At 40.8% G+C, this 24,083-nt stretch overlaps 1 protein-coding gene across 3 annotated transcripts in view; it reads left to right on the top strand.

Moving 5' to 3' along the window:
• Window positions 1–9,613: 9,613 nt before the first annotated feature.
• LOC133575424 (cytoplasmic polyadenylation element-binding protein 4-like) overlaps window positions 9,614–24,083 on the top strand; it is a 28,551-nt gene continuing 14,081 nt past the window's right edge. The window contains exons 1-11 of one of the 3 annotated variants that reach the window (XM_072912261.1): window positions 9,614–9,743; window positions 10,501–11,614; window positions 11,685–11,783; window positions 12,289–12,379; window positions 16,868–16,918; window positions 17,090–17,113; window positions 17,299–17,475; window positions 18,440–18,529; window positions 18,621–18,739; window positions 21,358–21,472; window positions 21,558–21,739. In XM_072912261.1, coding sequence (XP_072768362.1) covers window positions 10,556–11,614; window positions 11,685–11,783; window positions 12,289–12,379; window positions 16,868–16,918; window positions 17,090–17,113; window positions 17,299–17,475; window positions 18,440–18,529; window positions 18,621–18,739; window positions 21,358–21,472; window positions 21,558–21,739 — 2,007 coding nt within the window. In that variant the 5' untranslated portion in view covers window positions 9,614–9,743; window positions 10,501–10,555. Of the gene's footprint in view, window positions 9,744–9,798; window positions 10,177–10,500; window positions 11,615–11,684; window positions 11,784–12,288; window positions 12,380–16,867; window positions 16,919–17,089; window positions 17,114–17,298; window positions 17,476–18,439; window positions 18,530–18,620; window positions 18,740–21,357; window positions 21,473–21,557; window positions 21,740–24,083 lie in introns of those variants that run through there. The other 2 variants (XM_072912262.1, XM_061928150.2) reach the window with 2 other exon arrangements.

The raw sequence follows: 24,083 nt of genomic DNA, 5'->3' as shown, positions 1-24,083 counted from the left end.
ATCAGAAAGTCGTCAACCATCCGCCATCCACCCGATGTAACATTTGATCAGAACCGCATCCGCCCGCACCCGCCCGTTGTTATATATCTAATATAGACGATGCAAGGCATTAGTGAGGTTATAAAGCTTTTGCCTGTTAAAGAAAGGAGACTGATCCAATGCAGCACAGACATTCGCGTGCCACGCTGTCACGACCCAGACGCACACCAGTGCGTAATCATATGGGAGCCGCGCTGAGCGCACCTCCAAGCGCGTCTCGCTGCCGGCGATGGCCACGTATGAGCCCGACGCTCCAGCGCCATCCATTTTCAGGGCTAGTTGATTCGGCAGGTGGGTTGTTACACACTCCTTAGCGGGTTCCGACTTCCATGACCACCGTCTAGCTGCTGTCTACATCAACCAGGGTGAGCCCCACCCCTTTCGTGAGCGCACTGCGCGCGGAGTGACCCCTGTTACGCGCCCCCGGCAATGGGGGTGGCGGGCAGGTAAGCTGCGCGGGCGGAGCGCGCGGAGTGACCCCTGTTACGAGCCCCCGGCCACGGGGGTGGCGGGCAGGTAAGCTGCTTACCTGCTGCGCGTGACGCCGGCCGCGGCGAAGGCGGACGAGGCGGGGTGTTGGTGCGGTGGGCGCGGTGGTGACCCTGGACGTGCGCCGGGCCCTTCTCGCGGATCGCCTCAGCTACGGCTCCCGGTGGGGCCCTCTCGGGGGAAGGGGCCTCGGTCCCGGACCCCGGCGAGGCGTCCCTTCTCCGCTACGTAAAAGTGTCCATCTCTTTTTCTTTTTTTTCTTCTGTTGTGGCATATGCAGCAGGTGCCTGCTCGTTTTTCGTATGTGGGTAACAACATTTAACTATGTATATATATTTCCGAATTGGTTTAACTGCCACCCGCCTGAATCTATTTAAAATCTTTTTTTTTTTTATTTCAACCACCCGACCCGACCCGACCCGCGGATAAAATCAAATTTTTTTAAATTTCATCCGCCCGATCCGCGGATAATCCGCGGACTCCGCGGTTGTGCCCGCAAACCGCGCATCTCTAATATATATATATATATGAAATACTTGACTTGGTGAATTATAGCTGTAAATATACTCCTCCCCTCTTAACCACGCCCCCAACCACGCCCCCCCCACCACCTCCCGAAATCGGAGGTCTCAAGGTTGGAAAGTATGACAGCGCAACACTTCCCGCTTCCTGCTAAATTGAAACTTGTGAATGGATACTCACTTTGGAATGACAAGTGAGTATCCAATCACAGTCTTCTTAACATCAGGCTACTTAGAGAGGCTACTGTCAACAACTTGTGATCTGATTGGCTATCGCAGCTGTCTCTCAACTCTATGTGTTCTCAAATTCATCCGCTAACGGTCCCGATGAGTATCCAATCACAGGACGCGTAAACGTCCCGTTCAACCTTAGGCTAGCTAGAAGGCCTTACTGACAACAACTCGTAATCTGATTGGCTATCGCAATTATCCATCATTGTATGTCCCCGTTCACTTACAGTGCACAGACGCCCACATTGTTGATTCTGAAGGCCTTCGGCAGATTTCGTGCAGCATGGCAACATAAGCTAGCTGAATTCTGATTGGATACAAACTCAAACTAAAAACAACAGCACTGGAAGGAGCATAATATGACATGAAGAGAATATGAATACTTTTAGATATTTAGGGAAAGTAAATAAAAAAATAATTTATATTTTGCTTTAAGCGTCTAGAATCGTTGTATTGGTAAAGATGACACAACATGTTTTGGGACTTGAATATGCCACAATCTCACGGTTGGTATGGCAACTGAGCTCTAGCCATATTAAGATGGCTAAAGTGGAGGCAGTGCAGCAGAAAAAAAAACTCTCCTGTTGACCGAGAAACCTGAGTTAATTCCGCTGCTCAGTGACCATCTCTGTGGAAACTACAGTAATAAATAGATTAATGACTTGATACCCAGGTTACATTGATGAATCTTTAAAGAACAATCTGTGATGAATGATTGTACTCGGTCTTGAATTTACCATCTCTGTCGGTGCAAAGTTTATTTATCTATTGAATTGTATTCATCATTCTGGTTATACAATACTGTATTGTATTTGAATGTTTTAATGGCACTCTTCAGTTTCACCAAAGCAACAGGAAAGTCAAAGCTCTGTCCTTACACTGACATGACATCCACAAGCACATCTTGTTTATTGAGTTACACGACAGATTCAAATGGAAACAACAAGTCTTTGTTTGCACAGAGAAAATCAAACCAGGAACACCAGGACCATCAGCCTGTTAGCTGTTAAAGGAAACCAGAAGCTCAAGGCCGACTGTTGTTAAACCAACCCAACAGGCCATGCAGCACGCGGGTATGGGTTGGGTGCTGAGTGTTTCTATACTACAGGACACAGATGAGGGGTGGGTGTGGGAATGCGACACAGACAAGCGATTTTCCTATTTGGATCATAACATATAATACCACAAATCATTGTTTCTATGTTTTATGCCAGAACAACATTCAAAGCACTGGTCCTGAATTGCAAAATTATTTGGTAGTGTTGCAGATTTGTTTAGAATACACTACAATTAGTCGAAGAAGCTTGTTTTAGTTGACTGTGACTCCGGTAATCCTACTCCACTTGAATAATGTATAGAGCAGGACCTCTGCTGACGATGTTCCTCTTCCCTCTGCTACAAAAGAGAGACTCAAGGGTCGAAAGTACCAGTATAATAGAAATAAATGCTATTTATATGCTGAATTGTGTTTCATTGTATCTGTTAAACCATACCCAATTATAGTTCCAACCCGCAAAATATGTGAAAATATTGTCTAAACATCCACACAACTTCAAACAGCCATTTTTAGAATGTTCCGTTTCAAAAGACTTCCGTAGATTGTGGATCTGATGACGTCACGGGGGGGGAACTCCTCTGCACTCTGACCATAGTCAACAGATTAGCAATACTGTAAATTCTCCAAAAATGGGAAAGAGATTTGCTTTTTATATTTAACAATCTTTATGTAAGAGAAGAATACATATGTGTTTCCTTTTTTTTATGCATTCTAAATCGTAAAGACAATTTTAAAAAGTCAGTTAACAATGGAGTTAACGTAGGCTCCTTTATTCTGTCCATACACCCCTCATCAACGTAACACCCATCAGACATCTGACTGTTCCCACCCCCATGTCCCTCTTATCGCGATCTTCCTGACAATGCTAAAATGTAAACTATTGTCAACCTGCACATCAATGCAGTTTCTATGCCGCTGGACAAAGCTCAAACAAAATCTCGTTGACATGTATGACTTAAGTGTTATTATGACAATGACAATAAAGGAATTGATTGATTGATTGATTGAAATAACCATCCAAAAACTTCCAACAATACTCCATTTATATTTCTTGAATTGAATATAGGCTAAGGGTTAGCGATATTGTTATTGTATCGCAGACAAACTATTTTCAGCGGTGCATTGATCACAGAGAGCAAACTAGCTTATGCTGTTATTGTCAGAGTTTGTAGGACACGAACCCCAAGATGCAGAGAAGGCGGAAGGCATTGTACGAGAAAACATGATTTGATTAAACACTAAGGCAAAACAACAAACGAAAGGGTAACAACAAAAGGCGCGCACAAGGCGGAGAACAAACTTGGTTATGAACTAAAATAGCACAGAGGCTAACTTTGGACAAGAAACAAAAACACTTACTGTGACACGAAGGAACTAGGACATGAGCAGAGTGAAACAAAAGTAGACAGAGCTACAACGACAAGTGTTAAGACAGGTAGTAATGACAATGATCCAGCACTGACTGGAGGGGAAGGCAGGTTTAAATAGCAGCTGGCTGATTGACACCAGGTGTGGCGAGGTGCCAATCAGCCACAGCTGAGGGGAAGGAGCACTCAGGGAGACAATCAGGAATAGAAGACAAAATAAAAAGCGCTGACAGAAAACTAAGACAAACGCAGAGGAAAAACTAAAACACAGTCAAACTGTCAGGGACAAGCCTGACAGTTATATTGACAAACTCACTACATTTCCATGCACTAAATTAGTCTGATTTCTCAAATATTATGTTTTTTTTTGTATTTTCACACCTTCATGTGAAGTCCGAGTGTCCATGTACTCCCTAAAATGCAACAATTGTTCATACGCTGTGTGCCTCCCGTACACTGGGGGGCGCTTATTTCATTGTAGCGTGGATAAATGTATTTATTTTCCAGTGGACCTATGACGTTACATTATGTGGCTCTTAACAACTTAACAGCCTAGCTCTGTTGTGATGTCTGCTGTAATATTGACACATATTTTAAATATTACGTTTCTATCGCTATGCTGATGTTAAATAGCAGACAGCATCAAAAATGTATCTTTGATTGCGCTACGAACATGAATGTATCGGAGCGGATGCAGGTTCGGAGCAAAGAAGGATCAGATTTTTCGAAGGAATTTTCGGACAGAGAATAATGGAAATAAAACATTTTAATGTCTCCGAGTTCATGATATAGCTCTGTGGATCGATGGAAGGAGTTTTAAATCCGAAGGAAAAAAAAGTTTTTGTCGCGGCCGATACTGTTCCAGATGAAGGTTGCTATTGGTCTGGAGTATCTAGCCAGTTGTATAGAATACAGAGTTATGGTTAATCCGTTTGAGGCGCACTAATGCAGTGTGAAGAGGTCCTTGTACGCTTTAAGATTTGCCTTTAATATACCTGCGTCGTTCTCTTTCATCTCATTCGTATTTCTTTCGGTAGTCCGAATTAAGCCGACATTCTAGATTTCCTTCGCTACCTTCTTAAATAAATCTCTTTCTCTTTTCTCTAATCGATGCATTTTAAATTGTTGTGTTCTTGTACTTTGTAAAGCAAATCAGTGGCCTAGTGGTTAGAGTGTCCGCCCTGAGATCGGGAGGTCGTGAGTTCAAACCGAGTCATACCAATGACTATAAAAATGGGACCCATTACCTCCCTGCTTGGCACTCAGCATCAAGGGTTGGAATTGGGGGTTAAATCACCAAAATGATTCCCGGGCGCGGCCACCGCTGCTGCTCACTGCTCACCTCCCAGGGGGTGGTACAAGGGGATGGGTCAAACGCAGAGCGTAATTTCACCACACCTAGTGTGTGTGACTGACTATCGAACCTGCTCAATGGCCTAGTGGTTAAAGTGTCCGCCCTGAGACTGGAAGGTTGTGAGTTCAAACCCCGGCCGAGTCATACCAAAGACTACAAAAATGGGACCCATTGCATCCACTCAGCATCAAGGGTTGGAATTGGGGGTTAAATCACCAAATGATTCCCGAGCATGGCCAGCGCTGCTGCTCACTGCTCCCCTCACCTCCCAGGGGGTGAACATGGGTCAAATGCAGAGGATAATTTCACCACACCTAGTGTGTGTGTCACAATCATTGGTACTTTAACTTTAACTTTAATAATCGCTTCAATGTAGAGGCAACTGGTACGTTGAACTGCAAAATGCACACTTGAGTGTGTGTTAAAAACTATTCTGGCGTTAATTCCCAACAATTGTGAAATTGTCACATGAGATGCTGGCTTTATTTAATCCAATAATTTAATCTGCTTTGGACTAAATGCTGTTGTTTCCAAAGCAGCGCTTCATTAAATACTGATTTAATAGATTATTATTGTAGTTCACCACCAACTCCTCCCATTAATTTCAATGCATCCTTATTTGGGAGGAAAACATGTGCCATTTAGAGCCGAACTATTTGAGAAATCGGATTAATTCAGTGCATGGACACAGACTTCTTTAAATTAAAAATCATGTTTCTCACTGCATAGTAGAAGGTTGTGGCCATGAACCGACAATTAGGTCAACTTTGACATGCAACTTAGACCCAGATATGGCGAAAAAGACACAAAAGGGTCGATCGTTGCGACACTTTTTTTTTTTAACCCTTTGTGAAGATTATGATATATTCTTAATCTAAACGGAAAGATTATAACATCCCATCAGTCGGCATCCCAGTGAGAGCAGATATTGTACAGTAAGTGTTTGTTTTATTATGTTCGTAGTCTGTATTTCTTTTTCAGCACTTAGCAACACTGATGCATGGTGCGTAATCTGTTTAGCAAACAGCTTCTAAAAAATGTAGCTCATCCTCTTTATTCTTTTTTTTATATTTGTTCTGCGTCATAAATAGTCCCAAAGTAATTGTTGTTGTCTCTCACAAAGTATGCCGTGACTGTGAGTAGTAGGTTTGTTGTTGTTGAAAGGAACTGATCATGTGACTGATCTTGCTCATTATCCCATAAAATGACTCAGCAGATTTATATTATTTTGATCATATTTATTTACTTGCAAACTTTGTAAGTATTTTGGTGTTATAAATCAGAAATACATGATAACCGTTTCAATGTAGCGGCAACATGATTTCCCATCGTACTGGTACATCGAACTGCAAAATGCACACTTGAGTGTGTGTTAAAAACTATCCATCCATCCATCCCATCCATTTTTGTATTTTTTTTATTTAGCCTTTATTTAACCAGGTAAAATACCATTGAGATCAAAGATCTCTTTTCCAAGGGAGACCTGGCCAAGAGAGCAGCCACAAGGTTACACTAAAAACAGTAAACAACACATAAAACATCAAATTTACAACATTAAAACTTGCTCACATGACACACAGTAGACTGCAATCCTTTCACAGAAGCTTTAAACTCATTTAATGTAACAAGGGTTTGAAGTTGAAGATTCGATGGTTATTCCAAGCCTATTTTCTACCTCTTATCCCTTTCGGGGAGGCGGGGGGTGCTGGAGCCTATCTCAGCTGCACACGGGCGGAAGGCGGGGTACACCCTGGACAAGTCGCCACTTCATCACAGGGCCAACACAGACAGACAACATTCACACTCACATTAACACACTAGGGCCAATTTAGTGTTGCCAATCAACCTATCCCCAGGTGCATGTTTTTGGAGATGGGAGGAAGCCGGAGTACCCGAAGGCAACCCACGCAGTCACGGGGAGAACATGCAAACTCCACACAGAAAGATCCCGAGCCCGGGATTGAACTCAGGACCTGCACTAACCCCTGTTCCACCGTGCTGCCCGTGTTAAAAACTATTTTGGCGTTAATTCCCAACAATTGTGAAATTGTCACATGAGATGCAGGCTTTGTTTAATCCAATAATTTAATCTGCTTTGGACTAAATGCTGATGCTTCCAAAGCAGCGCTTTATTAAATACAATCCCTTGTATTGTCACATCTTGACTACCGCCCAGCAATCTGGTCTAATGCATCTAAACAAGAACTAAATAAAATCCAGTTTACCCAAAACCGAGCTGCCAGACTAGCTCTCCATTGCCCATTTAGGACCGGCGTTGAGATCATGCATATTGAATTGTCATGGATGAGAGTTGGTGAAAGACTAGCGTGTAGTTTGATTTTATTTTTAAGAAAAATCTATACTTACCATAAACCTTCATATCTGTATTCTCAGCTGTTGCTTGCTAATGACAGTGACAACTATGGTACCAGGCTAGCCCTAAGAGGTGCTCTCACCCGTCTTAAACCCAAAACTAATGTTTTGAAAAAGACTGTAATGTATAGGGCAATCACTTACTGGAATCGACTTCTACAATATCTGGTATCAATCACCAGCATAGTGGGTTTTAAGAATAGACTAAGAGGAGAAGTATTGCGGAAAGAGATTATTCTAGATTGTACCTAATGTCATGACCCATATTATTGACTATTGACTATCTTAATGATTGTGGGACAAGCAGTAGAAAATGGATGGATGGTACTTTTTCATCACTTATTGTTTGTCTTTGGTACACTAATGTGTATATTTTAGGCCTATGGTTCTTTGTTTTATTTTTGCAAAAATATATATATCTATTTTTATATTGCTCTTTTTATCTTTGGTATGAACATTATTATGTATACTCGAAGTTATTATTACTTTTTTTGGTTCTTTGTTGTTGCTATTTTTGTATCTGCAGCCCGGATAATCACCAGAACCCCTTCAATCCAGCACATCACCCCTGTTCTGCAGCAACTCCACTGGCTACCCATCAAACATCGTATCCACTTTAAAATAATTCTCCTCACTTTCAAAGCCATCCATAACCTCTCTCCGTCATATCTCTCTGACCTGATCCATGTCGCCACGCCCTCACGTACGCCCTAAGATCCTCTTCATTCATCCATCTCACTGTCCCTATTTTAAACTGGCCACCATGGGTGCCCGAGCTTTCAGCCGCTCTGCCCCACATCTTTGGAACTCTTTACCACCAGACCTTCGTAACTTAGATTCAATATCCCTCTTCAAATCAAGACTCAAAACACACCTATTCCTGACTGCTTATTCATTGTAATCATATTTTCTTCTCTATCTTTGTTGTTGTTGTTGTTGTTGTTGTTGTTTTATCCAATTTGATTTTATTGTTTTGATTTTGTACGGTGTCCTTGAGTGCCCAGAAAGGCGCCTTATAAATAAAACGTATTATTATTATTATTATTATTATTATTACAACATTTTATTATTTGATCATGTTGTACTGCATTGTAATCTTTTGTTTTGTGATTGTGTGATGTTTTTTGCCTGGACCCCAGGAAGAATAGTCTCCACTGCGGTGTAGACTAATGGGGATCCTTAATAAACTAAACTAAACTAAACTAAACTAAATACTAGAGATAAATGCTTTAAAATGTAATATCGGAAATTATCGGTATCGGGTTTTTTTATTATCGGTATCGTTGGGTTTTTTGTTGTTGTTGTTTTTTTTTATTAAATCAACATAAAAAACACAAGATACACTCACAATTAGTGCACCAACCCAAAAAACCTCCCTCCCCACTCATTCACACAAAAGGGTTGTCTCTTTCTGTTATTCATATTCTGGTTCCTACATTATATATCAATACAGTCTGCAAGAGATACAGTCCGTAAGCACACATGATTGTGTGTGCTGCTGGTCCACTAATAGTACTAACCTTTAACAGTTAATTTTACAAATTTTCATTCATTACTAGTTTCTATGTAACTGTTTTTATATTGTTTTACTTTCTTTTTTATTCAAGAAAATGTTTTTAATTAATTTATCTTATTTTATTTTATTTTATTTAAAAAAAATGACCTTATCTTCACCATACCTGGTTGTCCAAATTAGGCATAATAATGTGTTAATTACACGACTGTATATATCGGTAGCGGTTGATATTGGTATCGGTAATTAAGAGTTGGACAATATCGGATATCGGCAAAAAAAAGCCATTATCGGACATCCCTAATTGTAATCTTTTGTTTTGTGATTGTGTGATGTTTTTTGCCTGGACCCCAGGAAGAATAGTCTCCACTGCGGTATAGACTAATGGGGATCCTTAATAAACTAAACTAAACTAAACTAAATACTGATTTAATAGATTGTTATCGTAGTTCACCACCAACTCCTCCCATTCATTTCAATGCATCCTTATTTGGGAGGAGAACATGTGCCATTCATTGAATAAAGGCGTATTATGGGCGCGGCTACACATTTATTATCCAATCAAACGGAAGATGGAAGCACGGCTGGGCGGGACTTAAGTGGAAATCCTACCACACATTGGCAGGTTGCTGCTACTGGGGGCGGGGCTTATAGTCGGAAGTGTCCGCCGACTGGCTCAGCTGTCATCTAGATGAAAGAGGAGAAACCATTTACACCGGCCGTCTGGGAAATGCAGAAAAGGGAAAAACGCTGAAATATGGCGACATCAAAACGATAAGGTCATGACGCTGAACTGAAGGTAGCTGGGCCAAACATGCTCGCCGACGAACTGTGGTTGTCAGCGCGTCGGGGTTGGGTTGCGTTTCGAGGGGAACATTTGATGGCTCGGCGGTGTGACATTGAACATACGAGGTCGTTTAAAGAGCCAAGCTCCATTTCCAACTTGTCATCCCCCCCCCCACCCTCCCACCCACTGTAAATTTCCAGCAGGCTGCCGTTCATAATGTTGTGCTGAATATTGCTTTCCTCTCGTCGGACGCTGTTCTCCGCCGAAGACCGTTTAATATATGTGCGAAAATATGCTAACGTTCCCAACGTATGCTAGCTTAGCGGCTCCGGGGAAGGGAAGTACTCTTTAACGTTCGGAACAGACCAGAGACGTCATCAGCATGTTTGCTGTGTTTAAACGGTTACGCCCGGGGAGGTGATTGCTTAGGAAGGAAGAATACTCGGTAGGAGTCCATAGGCCGTCTCCCCCCACCTCGGGCAAGTGCGGCTTTTTTTCTAAAATAGACTGGGCTTGTCTCCATGATGAAAGGGACACACGAATGGTGGTTAGCTTGCTGCTAGCTGCGCCACGACCTTTGCAGACGTCAAAGCAGGCTGTTAGCTTCTGCTGCTTCACAAGGGTGTTTTCCCCTGCTTGCGTACTGCGCCTCCATTAAGCTTGGCGAGAGAATTATTTTGCATTTTGTTCCTGACATGGTGCAACGCTGGCACGGTTTGAACTAACTCCATTTAGACGTGTCAACCTATTTCTCTTCTCTTTATTTCAGCATAAAGAAGTCGGTGCAGGCCAAAAGTCAAGCAAAGATATACTGGGTGTCCTAAATGGGGGACTACGGGTTTGGAGTTCTGGTGAAGAGCAGCAGTGGTAACAAGTCTGCGTTCCCTGTAAGGATCCCTCCTCACCTCCAACCCCAGCACCCCCACCACCCCGCCAACCCCCCCAGCCCCCCCTCCTTCGTCAACAACACCTGCTCCACCAATGGGGGCAGTGCTTGGCTGTTCCCCGCCGTAGCCCAACACGGTAACATGCAAGATGAGATCCTGGAGTCGGACAAGTCCAAGGTTCTAGACCTCCAGGAGATGCAGGAGAAGTCTCAGGTCCAGGTCCAGCCTCAGGCCCTCTCTCCGGGCCAGCAGGAGGCCGGCGCAACCTTGGGGGAGCTTGAGGGAGCTCTGCCTGATGACGGCTTGATGGAGAAAGGTTCTTTGGAAAGCAGTGGCGGGAAGGAGAAGCTAAGGATGGAGTCTCCAGTGCTTAGTGGCTTCGACTACCAGGACACCCTGGGGATGGGTACAGGCTGCACACAATCCACCTCCTCCTCGCTGACCAGCTTCAACAACTGGTCACCTGCTGTTCCATCCACCCATTCCCCAGTAGTCGGTGATGACGTTGGGGGATTCTTTGGCCCTGCCGGCACCAACGGCAACGCACCGCCTTTGCTGTTCCAGAGCTTCTCCCACCACACCGGGCCTGGCTTCAGCGCGGGAGGGAATTTCTCCCCACAGATCGGACCGGTCGCCCAGCACCACCCTCCCACGCCCCACCCCCAGCCCTATCACCCCCACGGCCAGGGAGTGCCACCGCAGCACCGGCGCTCCCCAGCTAGCCCTCACCCGCCTCAGCCCTCCTTCCCTCCGCACGCTCATCGCACAGGAGCCTTCCCCCAGCTGCCCCACCTCACACCTGCCCAGAGCAAGCACCCTTCACCGTGGGGAAGCTACCAGAGCCCCTCCACACCCACATCCACCACCTGGAGCCCTGGGGGATATGGAGGCTGGGGAGGCACACATGGAGTTAGGGAGTACCGACGTGGGGTGGGGGGAGGAATGACTGGCCTTAACTCCATCTCCCCGCTGAAAAAGTCATTCCCCAACAATCAGGTACAAGTGTGATAATTTACTTGAACACACATTTTCATGTATGTTAAATTTCTTCTCAACTGGTCCCAAGGTTCCTTCCCAGAAGTTTCCCCGAAATAGCTCTGGCTTCAATCACAAGGGCTGGGTGGAGGATGCAGTGAGCCGCAGTGATAGTGTCTACCCTTTCCAGGTGAGGGCAATAGTGGAGTTTCATTCATTTGCAGTATGTTCAACGTTTTGTGCACTGTGGTCCCTGCAGATAATGTATGATCTGTATGTCCTATAAGGCTAATCTTTTTGGTGTGTCAAATGCAACAAATGAGCCATTGATCAAAACAGGATACGTGCCGCGGTCATATGTAATTCCTTAGGTTGCAGGATCTTGTCTCTTCCCAGCCTTGCTACTGCCCTCATTTTAGAGGTCTTGTGCTCTAGTATACTGATGGTCTGTGTGCTTTTAAGCTTTCTGGATGGGGCTCCATTTCAAAATCCTACATTTTGTTTTCTGTGTTGGGGTATTTATTCATGATGATGGTGTCCGGACATCTTGTTTCTTATCATTATGTATGTATGAGGTCAAAGACACTGTTTTCTATCTGCATGGTGCTTAACTGTCAGAGCTGCTGTCGGTGCCTCAGATGGCGATGTAAAGCTGCAAGGAGGCTAATTGTTTTTTTCCCCATTTTTTCGAGCAGGAGAGAACCCGCTCCTTTGATGGTTTCAACATGCACTCTCTGGAGAACTCCCTGATTGACATTATGAGGGCTGAACAGGATTCATTGAAAGGTTAGTTTCCACACAAACATAATTGTGGAGGAGATCTCGTCGTTTGCTGTAAATATATAGCCTTATTTGACCATCAGGAGGAAAGTTTAACATTTTCCTTACATCACACTGTAGTTTTGATGTAACATTAGCACTTTGTCGCATTTTAACACGTGTCTCTGTACTGTTCTTCATGTCGTGTCTTAAAGTTATACAAAAGATTAGATTTTACATCGCTGGCAGCGAATCGTTGGCATGTTATGTAAATTACAAATGTTTGGTAGGTTTAATTTTTTATTCCAAAAAAATGAGTTCTTTGTCCCTCTTTTTGGCACTAATTATTCGAGTTTTGTTGGTTTTCCTTCCATTGTGCTTTCAGTAGTAGCAGACTGCCACATTGTTGACATCTATACTATGCTGGCTCTTGCCGTAAAGTTATTTCAAGCGACGTAAAAATCCACCCACATTAGCTGCAGCCCAGACGTTAAAATTACAATATAAATAATAGAGAATTGCATTGTACGATAGATGTTTTTATGTCTTAATTTATTACTATATATTGCACAGCACTACCTGGGTGGTTAATGCAGATGCATAAAAATTGCTATTGTGCACATTTAGTAAGTCATATTTTCTCATATGGTAACTGTTTTTTTAAAGAGGCAACTTTTACAGGGTTGCGTAGAGCGCTACTTTTACAAAGTGTTAAGCATTATATCCCGCCCATTTACGGCTTTTAGGACGTAGTGACGTACAATACGTATGTATGTAACACGTGCATGCGCTCTAGCTTTGTTTGTTGTTGGCTAATGGTAACGATTTGAATAGCTAACGTTAGGCTATACTTTCAATGATAGGTATAACAACATCATGATTGCAAATTGTTAGTTGCTTCTCTTGGACTGCTTTTGTTTGTGTACAAGTGCTCCTTGCGTGTACGTGTTGAAGAGACAGGATGAGTGACAAGCCTGCAAGCCAAACAAATTCCTTGGGCCGACAAGCAATTTGTGAAAAATATAAACATTTAAAAACGATATGTTCTGCTAAACCACTAATCGTAACATAAGCTAGTGTTTTGTTATATTTTTGGTTTGAAAAATGTACCTGTGAGCAAGTTGCAAAGAGCCCCTTTTAAAAGGGAACTGCAGTTTTTGGAGGGGAATTTTGCCTATCGTTCACAATCACAGTATTTTTTTTTAATGCATTCGAAATAGTAAATAAATGCGATCAAATGTTTGTTTAAAGTGGAGCCTCAGGGAGCTGCTCTTTTTTGGCTTATAAAGCACGTAAAAAACATTTAAACACCCCCATTAAGGTTTATATACATGATGTAAGTATATATCTAATGTAGTAACAGGCACATTTATAATAACATTTAATATTTACATATTTTGCTCATTTTAAGCCTGCGCGGCGCATTAATTTCAAAATGATCACAACGTCATCTTCTTTTCACCATCACTAATTACTGACTGTTGGGATGTTCATATATTCCCATTTAAATGAAGAATGAGTCATAGTCCTCATGAAGAAAAGAGGGGTGAACGCAAGCATCTTTTTGTGTCGTTCTCGCCCTATCCGGGTCTAAATTGGCTGTCGAAGTGTACCAGCTTTTCGAAATACGTCCTCGTCCTTCTAATTATCTAGGTGAGAGGAATTATTTATGATCTACAATAACGCTTGACGATTAAGGAAACAAAAAAGCAGCTGATCAGTCGATGATGTCAACATTGGCACAAAAGTTGGTGATCAAGGTGCCGCTATAAATAGTTTGTCTGCGGTAGCCCTTATAATAACAATATCACTAATACTTGGTTAATATTCAAGTCACAAAATGTAAATGGAGTATTGTTTGCACTTTTTGGATGGTTTTTACTGGGTTTATGGACGGAATACAGGACCTCCCATTGGCTCCACTGTAAGCAGACTTTTATTTACGTTTATTTACAAGTTAGACTGCATTAAAAAAAATTACATCCGTCATCATGTCTTTTCGTAATGATTGTGCATAAGGTTGAGCTTCACAGGAAATTTCTTCACAACGTTCAAATAGCAGCTGTTACCACACTTATGTTAATCTGTGATCCAGCAGGTGGAGTTTTGGTTAACAACTATAATTTTCAATTAATGGGGTCACAGTTCTTCCAGGGAAAGGTGCTTTTATGTTTCAAAATGAAGACACTGCTAGGGATACCTAACTGGGCCGATAACTATTTGAACAAGTAATTGTAGATGCTTCCTTTAACACCACTGAATGCCATATTTGGGATCATGTGATGAAGTTTATTAGCATCGGCAAACTAATCTTAACCCATCTCAGCAGCTTGTGAGACATTTTGTGCTTTTGGCAGACGGTAAAGTCCACATCCATAACCTCCAATGAGGAGATAGCTTTTAAAAAAAATGTTTGTTCAGACTTAAGACGAAACTTTGCCATAGCACATGTAATAGTTATTTTTGAAGATGACTTAAAACCCTACTAAACATGTTACCTTGTTTGTTTGTTTTTCCAATTGTCACCCTTTCTAACACAGTCATTCACAATTGCATCATTTATGCAAAAGCTACATAACCATTTTCCTTGAAGACTTAGTTGCTTATGTGAATGACAAGAACACCATTTTTTATATATATTTAAAGGGGACCTATGATGATTTTAATCTACATTTAAAAACACTTTCTTGTGGTCTAGAGATAATACCTATCAGATATGCTTTGGTGTGATGTATATTTTGCTCCACGGTTACTTTTATAACCCACTCTCTGTATATGTCTGCAAAATGTTGGTTTTTGGAGGTGTTCCCAGATTGCAAATGAAACCACACCCCACCATATCCAAAAGTATCATAATTTGTCCTTTGAAAATGTACACTTTATTCAATATATATCTTGAAGTCGTCATTGCTATTTTTCTCCTGACACGGTTGAAAATAAACCTCATAAACATTAGAGTCACCCAGTCACAACATTAGGTACACCTGCGCAGTCTCCAATCGATAGACCTGCATAAAAGAGCTGCTTTTAATAGCATTTATGTCAGTGCGTGGTGCACGTCGGTGTTATTATGCGCATGCCAAGATTAGATGAAAATTAAACTTTATCTTACCTTCTCTTGTTTCCTCAGACCAAGTTGTAATGCCACCGCATTTTTCTGTCGATGTTCAGCGGACAATCCAATGCCGTAGTGGCCCAAATGTTGTGAACAAATAAAGACAGAAGTATTTAGTAGTATTTATTTTATAGACATAAAGCAGGCGGGAGTGCATGAAACGAAATGGAATATATGGACGTTCCGGCGGCAGCAGTCTGCAGTGATGTTGGCTAAGCAGAGGGGGAAGAGGAGGAGGCTTTTCGACCCAATATGTCCAAGCATGACCACATAAGTACGTCTGTCAATAACTGACGGCACTAATTCCCCACTAAAAAAAAAAAAACACAGTCAAAGGCATCCAAAACTGTGTGCAAGCTCACGCCCAAATGCATAGACATTATGATTTGACGTTTTGGCATTGTCTAACACAAGTATCCAACACTGTAACAACATTTATAAGTCAGAAAAGACGAAATTCATCATAGGTCCCCTTTGTCATAATGGACCTCTTGCTCTGCTGAGAATGCAAATGATAGAATCCTCAACATTTTATTCAAAAGTTATTCAGAAACCAGTTAGTTTCCTGCGAACAGACAAAACTAAAATATGATGTTCTGCAATTTATTCACTTTTTTATATTTTATTAAAACATGGAATGGAAACCTTCATATCCTGTGTGTACAGGTGTAACTCAAACAATTAGAATGTTGTGCAAAACTCCCTTCATATCAGCAATTCAACTTCAAATGTGAAACTAATATGTGATTATAAACTCATTACATGCAATATTGATGATCATGTTTTTTTTTTTTGAAACTCCAAGTTTTCTGAGATTTTTAATTTTAGTTTTTTTTTAATCAACACGATTCTGTCAAAAGAAGGCTTGAAATATCTGAGTTGCATGTTATGAGCCTAGGTCAAATATTAGTTTTGCAAGAATAGACAAACCTTTGCATAATATTTAAATTTTTAGAGTTTCACCTGTATCTCATATTGCACCAGGGCTGCACAAGAACTTTTGTCCATGTGTATTTTCACAATAATGTAAGCCTTGTTCTTATCAGAGCAGACACTGCTGATTGCAGAAGCTAATGTTCATCCCAATACAGTTCGAAGAACTAATTTAAATGTAGCATTTTTTAATTTTTGTCAAACAAGAACCGTTTAACCTTGTTTACGAATGACTAAGTTGACTGCTTAGTTCTTTATACTTTGGCATAATGGTTAGATCATTAAAATGACTAATACATATGTGCATATTTTGCACATATGTATGTGTCCTGATGTGAAAAAAAATTTTTAAGTGCTATTTTAATTATTACCAAATTAAAAGTTTATTCATCTTTGACAGAAATGAGGTAATTTTAGTTCATGAATTTGTGGTCTGAAGTCTTTTCCTGTTTTTTCATTTACTGTAGGACGCTTCAATTTCTCTCACCAGGGTGGAGACGGGCCTCTGCCGATGAATGGTATGTCAATTACATGTGCTGAAACCCAATTGAAATTGAGTCCTGACACAGGGGTGGAAGAAGTTCCTTGTTGGATGTTAGTTGCAGCCTCCATTTATGCATTTCTGTGTAAAAGTGACCGTTTGCCTTGGAGGCAATTTTAAGGTTTTTATTGTGTTGTTTTACATGCAGCGAGAAGTTATGGCAGAAGACGAGGTAAAGCTTGTCGTTACATTTTTTAAATAGTTCAGTCTTATTTAATTTTGTACAAGAAAAAAGACCAATGTAACAATCACTTATTAGATGATTTAATGTCTTTCTTCAATGTTTTTCAAGGATTTAGGTCTGTGAGAATATACAGTATCTGATACATCTGAGTGTTTTTTTTTTTTCCTGGTCAGGTCATTCCTCTCTGTTCCCAATGGAGGATGAGCGCTCTTTTGGAGAGGATGAGACTGTAGACCAGACCCTTGGTGGCCTTGGCTCAGCGCACTGTTTCCCTCACCTCAACGGAGAACGCATAGAGCGTTATTCTCGCAAAGTGTTTGTCGGAGGACTGCCCCCAGACATAGACGAAGGTACACACAATGACGTGGAATTTGCGGAATTGGCCATGAGGCATTCGCAATAAGTGAGTAAAACATTAAAAGTAAAGCAAATATGTTTTAGAATTGCAAACGAGCTTTGCTTGCTGTTTTCTGTCATTTTCATAAGTCACAAGACGAGTTTGAGAGGGAGAGAGGCACACAGCAGCTGGTTGTGAAGCGCGATACATGCTTTTATTTTAGTCTCCAAAATTCTCCACTCGATTTGTCGCTACTCACTTTTTCAATAGATATCCGGAAGTCTTTGAATGCTCGCTAAAGGTTGCATCAAAGTCGGCAGCACAAATGAGCTCTCCTGCTGCATTGTTTTATTCCCCGGCAGATCAAGTGTATTATAATGTGTTTATGAACGAGGACAAGCATGGCATACCAAATGTATTTGTGGCGGCCGTGAATGTTGCTAAACACTCTTTGCAGTGAACGTGAAAACTAAACGCAACAAATGACCTAAAATACAAGCTGTTGAGGAGTACTCCACAGTCATGACAAAGCAATCGAGCAGAAAGAGTTTTGGGGGATTAGTGTGCTATTGTTGCCAGTAAACTGCTGCTGTATGGTCTCTTTGAAAGCAAGCAATAAGATAGTATTCCTTAAAAAGTTAAACTTGTTGCAATGCGATTGTCTCACTTCCTGACGAATAATCCCATATCACTGTTGCATCAATGGATGGCATCTTGTAACAGGCTTAATTGCGGACTTTGAGATTAAATTAACAGTGCTGATAGCAGCCAGACAGTATACTTTGTTTTACCTGCCAACAGAGCTTTGTTAATAAATGACAAAACTCTAATGAATTACAGTTAACAAACTCATTTATTTTTATTGCCATCCCTAGTTGAGAGCAATTCAATGGATTTGCTTGTGTCCCTTAATGAACACCAAGTGAGAAATTGAACACCATTTAGGAATTGACGATATCCTTACTTTTCTGTTACAGATGAAATCACTGCCAGTTTCCGTCGTTTTGGCCACTTGTTTGTCGACTGGCCTCATAAGGCTGAGAGCAAATCTTACTTCCCTCCAAAAGGTGAGGACTAACAGAAACTTAAGTGTTTAGATTTTGGACCCAACAGAACAGAACTGTGATGCTCATTGCTCTTTTAATCCTAACTTTCAAGGATACGCCTTCCTGCTCTTTCAAGATGAGAGCTCTGTTCAGGCTCTGATCGATGCCTGCATTCAAGAAGATGGCAAGCTGTACCTCTGTGTATCCAGCCCTACCATCAAAGACAAGCCAGTAAGTGTGTTTAACCTCTTTTCCACCTCACAATAGCCCGCTACTGATGTATTTCCATTGTGAAAACCAGTACTCAAATTTATGATTTGTATACGGAATATACTGTAACAAGGCTATTCAACTACATAATGAAAAGGGCTGTAGTTTCAAGAACCCAAGGGCTTAGGGACTGGACATCAGAATTTGGATGTTTCGTCAGAAAGTGCCTATTCAGGTTATATTCCTTTGAGACTGTGTTTACTTAATTACAAAGTAAACACACAGGCTTTCTCATTGCACTGTCAACAAATTCATTATTCTGCCCTCACTACTCATTACCAGCGTGTGCAGCTAGACAGATAGTTAACATGAAGGAACAGAAGCTCCATAACTTATGGATCCTTTGATGTTCCGTTATTTGAATTATTTTACTTCATCAGTTTTGTTTCTTTACACTTCTTCCCTCATTTAGCTTTGTAAGACTATAGATATAAAGATAAAATAAACATTACAAATGTATAATGTTGATGGTGTATTTTATATATATATACAATAGGTTTACTGTTAATACATTCACACAATAAACTACAGATGTTAACGCATATAGAAATTAAACATTCACATCAAACATGAATGTGGCTCAACACAAATAAACCTAAGGTCTAGCGTCTAGTGGTCAAATTTAGTACCGGTATGTATTAAACGAGCTTAGCTCGCCAAAAAGTTACTCAGACAAAAAACAACACGACCAAAATTTCTAAAGACATCACAAAGTCAGCAATTTCAATATAAAACAAACTCAATATCTTTATGCACAATATCTACTTACAAAGATCTGACCAAGTCTTGTGATGAATTTTACACGTGTGGATTTCTACCGTTGCTGCTGGTCTGGAACAGTGTGTCCGCCGCTTTAAATGTCCGACAGAAAACAATGACTCAAGCAGCTGCTTGGGGAAGAGCATTCATACTTTGCTGTCCAGTTGCTGTTAAAAGTCAGATTTTCGCAATTTATTTTGATTTTTTTTTAGGGTCAATAATGTCATTTATTGAGTAGTCTTCTACTCACCACACTGGCCCCGCTGCTTCATTGTGACAAATTTGCCTTACTGTTTCCCCCTACATGGTGGTGATAGTACTACACACATGAGCCACCCTAGTTTGGATGGTTGCATCATAAGCAATTTGGTGACTTTCGGTGGGTCAAATGAAAAGCTTTGGCCCGCCGCCAGTTGAATAGGCCTGTACTGTATTATGTATATTATAATATATACTAAATGACTTTTGTTAAATAAGGTCATCGTGTATTGCATGTAACAAAATCAATAATAAACTAAGATTATTATCATTTAGTGATGGGGCAGGACATTATAAGCTTGTGCTTCTTCTTGCTTCTTTTTCGGACACACGTTTATTTTCTGTTTTTTATTTACCGTATTTTTCGGAGTATAAGTCGCTCCGGAGTATAAGTCGCACCGGCCGAAAATGCATAATAAAGAAGGAAAAAAACATATATAAGTCGCACTGGAGTATAAGTCGCATTTTTGGGGGAAATGTATTTGATAAAACCCAACACCAAGAATAGACATTTGAATCCAATCCAATCCAATCCACTTTATTTATATAGCACATTTAAACAACAAAATGTTTCCAAAGTGCTGCACAACAATATTAAACACAATTAAAAACAATATAAAATAAATATGACTAAAAACGATTTTAAAGGGTTAAAGTACAATTAAAGGCAATTTAAAATAAATAAAGAATAGTGAACAACAGGCTGAATAAGTGTACATTATATGAGGCATAAATAACCAACTGAGAACGTGCCTGGTAGTTAACGTAACATATTATGGTAAGAGTCATTCAAATAACTATAACATATAGAACATACTATACGTTTACCAAACAATCTGTCACTCCTAATCGCTAAATCCGATTTAAATCTTATATGTCTAGTCTCTTACGTGAATGAGCTAAATAATATTATTTGATATTTTACGGTAATGTGTTAATAATTTCACACATAAGTCGCTCCTGAGTATAAGTCGCACCCCAAGCCAAACTATGAAAAAAGCTGCGACTTATAGTCCGAAAAATACGGTACCTTGTTTAAATTGTATAAATGGAGAGTATTTTTGGTTGTTGCGATCGAAATAAAGGATAAAGTGTAGTAGCCGGTAACATGTGGTACCAAGCATTAGACATAAGTTAAACAGAGGTCTATGTACCTACAATTATTTGAGAAAAAGAGTTGTACTTAAGCATCCCATCTTGCTCAATCAGCTGAGCACATAACTAGCAGCAGGTTGATTTGTAAATAAAACTACTGTTGCTTTCTCACACGCAGATAGTCCTGTAATTGTTGTATTTTAATGTTAGTCACAGTTAAGTAAAATGTGGTGTCCATGAGAGTTATGGGCTGCTGGCTGTAATGACTCACTGGTCTGTTTATAAACTAGTAGTCAAATACCTGCGTCACACAGCAGACATCATGTGACTGCTAAACTGCTGTGGTTGCATGCTTGTAGTGTAAATACTGATTAACAAACCATTTTGAAAAAAGTTGCTTTATTTTTGCTTTTAAGTTGCTCTGTCATGTTCGTAAGTCTATAATATGTCATGTTTTTCTGTACCAGGTTCAAATTCGACCCTGGAACCTAAATGACAGTGATTTTGTCATGGACGGCTCCCAGCCTTTGGATCCGAGAAAGACCATCTTTGTAGGAGGTGTCCCTCGTCCCCTACGTGCAGGTACATTTTTGAAATGACCACCAAGTACATTCTATAATCATCATCATCGCACCAACTTAACCTCTATGTACATTGTCGTTTCCAGCGGAACTGGCCATGATAATGGACCGTCTCTATGGCGGAGTGTGCTACGCTGGTATCGACACAGACCCTGAACTGAAATATCCAAAGGGGGCGGGGCGAGTGGCTTTCTCTAATCAGCAAAGCTATATTGCAGCCATTAGTGCCCGATTTGTTCAACTGCAGCATGGGGAGATTGATAAACGGGTGAGTTACTCTGTTTGCATTATCTTTAACAGTCACACGTAGCAGTCCAATTTCTCAATGGATCATTTATTCATTTTAACACTAGCGGTGTAATGGTACATGTTTGGATTTTTTCCCACAATGTTCGTATTTCAAGTGAGGGACAGGAAGTGTACATTTGGCGACGCAATGCACTTCCGCAAGCTTGAGCCCTGTCCCCAAAAGCGAATTGAAAAGGCAAGGCATTTGGCGTGGAAGCGGAGAGCTAGGCGGACAAAACCTAACAGCCCAGCTTTAGGTCTTGCGGGAGTCATGCTGAGTGTCATTGCCGAGAAAGAAGTTTGAGTTTAGAAACCCTCTTCAATTGTCAATCCTCCTGCTTATAAACGTAAACGTAAATGGACAACATACAAGTGGATCATTTACAGTTAATTTTTATTGGTCTGGTGTTAATTTAAAAAAAATATATGTATAGTCGTGGTCAAAAGTTTACATGCACTTGTGAAGGACAAATGTTTTGAGTTTCCAATCATTTCTACAACTCTTATTTTTTTGTGATAGAGTGATTGGAGCACATACTTATTACATTCATAAAGTTTGGTTCTTTTATGAATTTATTATGGGTCTACTGAAAATGTGACCAAATCTGCTGGGTCAAAAGTATACATACAGAAACATACATTCTCAATTTTGATGACGTAGAAAAGTTACAATCAAATCAAATTAGCTTCATGACATGGCCTCTTAACTTCATGTGAGTGATTATGATTGACGACACCTGTTGACTTCTCTGAGCCCATTTAAATAGGGCTCATGTGATGCAGTCATTAGACTCGGTTACAAACACGACAATGAGACAGTCAAAGGAACTCAGCACAGATCTGAAAAAACTAATCATTCACTTGAACAAGTCAGGAAAGTCACTTGGAGCCATTTCAAAGCAGCTTAAGGTACCAAGAGCAACTGTGCAGACAATTGTTCGTAAGTATAAAGTGCATGGCACAGTTTTTTTTACAGCCACGATCAGGAAGAAAACGCAAGCTATCACCTGCTGCTGAGAGAAAATTGGTCAGGATGATCAAGAGTCAACCGAGAACCACCAAAAAGCAGGTCTGCGATGAATTGGAAGCTGCTTAAACACAGGTGTCAGTGTCCACAGTCAACTGTTTTTTGCATCGCCATGGACTGAGAGGCTAGCATGCAAGAAGAAAGCCCTTGCTCCAGAAGCAACACCTTAAGGCTTGTCTAAAGTTTGCGGCCAATGGAACTGGTGCTTTACAGAGAGTAAATGAGACAATGATAAAGGAGTATTACCTCCAAATTCTTCAGGACAACCTTAAATCTTCAGCCCGGAGGTTGGGTCTTGGGCGTAGTTGGGTGTTCCAAAAGGACAATGACCCCAAACACACGTTAAAATGGTAAAGGAATGGCTAAATCAGGCTAGAATGAAGGTTTTAGAATAGCCTTCCCAAAGTCCTGACTTAAACGTGTGGGCAATGCTGAAGAAACAAGTCTATGTCAAAAAACCAACAAATTTAGCTGAACTGCACCAATTTTGTCAAGAGGAGTTGGTCAAAAATTCAACCAGAAGCTTGCCAGAAGCTTGTGGATGGCTACCACAAGTGCCTTATTGCAGTAAAACTTGCCAAGGGACATGTAACCAAATATTAACATTGCTGTATGTATACTTTTGAGCCAGCATATTTGGTCACATTTTCAGTAAACCCATAATAAATTCATAAAATAACCAAACTTCATGAATGTTTTTTGTGACAAACATGTGCTCCAATCACTCTATCACAAAAAAATAAGAGTTGTAGAAATGATTGGAAACTCAAGACAGCCATGACATTATGTTCTTTACAAGTGTATGTAAACTTTTGACCACGATTGTATATGTTGATGACAAGATGTTAGATGTTACTAACGGTGGGAATCTTTGGGCACCTCACGATCCAGTTACGATTTGTTTATACATATTTTAATAATTGTATTGGATATTATTATTATTATTATTATGTTGTATTTTGTTAATAGGTTGTATATTTATTATATTGACTGTGTGGGTTCTGTCTAGGCACTCTGACTTGCTCCCATCTCCAAAGATATGCATCTGGGCAGAGGCTGTTTGGCAACATTAAATTTGTCCTAGTGTGTGAATGTGAGTGTGAATGGTTTTTTGTCCGTCTGTGTTGGCCCTGCGATGAGGTGGCGACTTGTCTAGGGTGTACCCTGTGTTCCGCGCGAGTGCAGCTGGAATAGGCTCCATTCATCCATTTTCTACTGCTTGTCCCTCTCCGGGTCACAGGGGGCTGTGACCCGGAGAGGGACAAGCAGTAGAAAATGGATGAATGAATGGTTTCTA

The sequence above is a fragment of the Nerophis lumbriciformis genome, linkage group LG35 (genome assembly GCF_033978685.3).
Source record: "Nerophis lumbriciformis linkage group LG35, RoL_Nlum_v2.1, whole genome shotgun sequence".
NCBI lineage: Eukaryota > Metazoa > Chordata > Actinopteri > Syngnathiformes > Syngnathidae > Nerophis > Nerophis lumbriciformis.
This window is presented reverse-complemented; position numbering and strand designations above follow the sequence as displayed.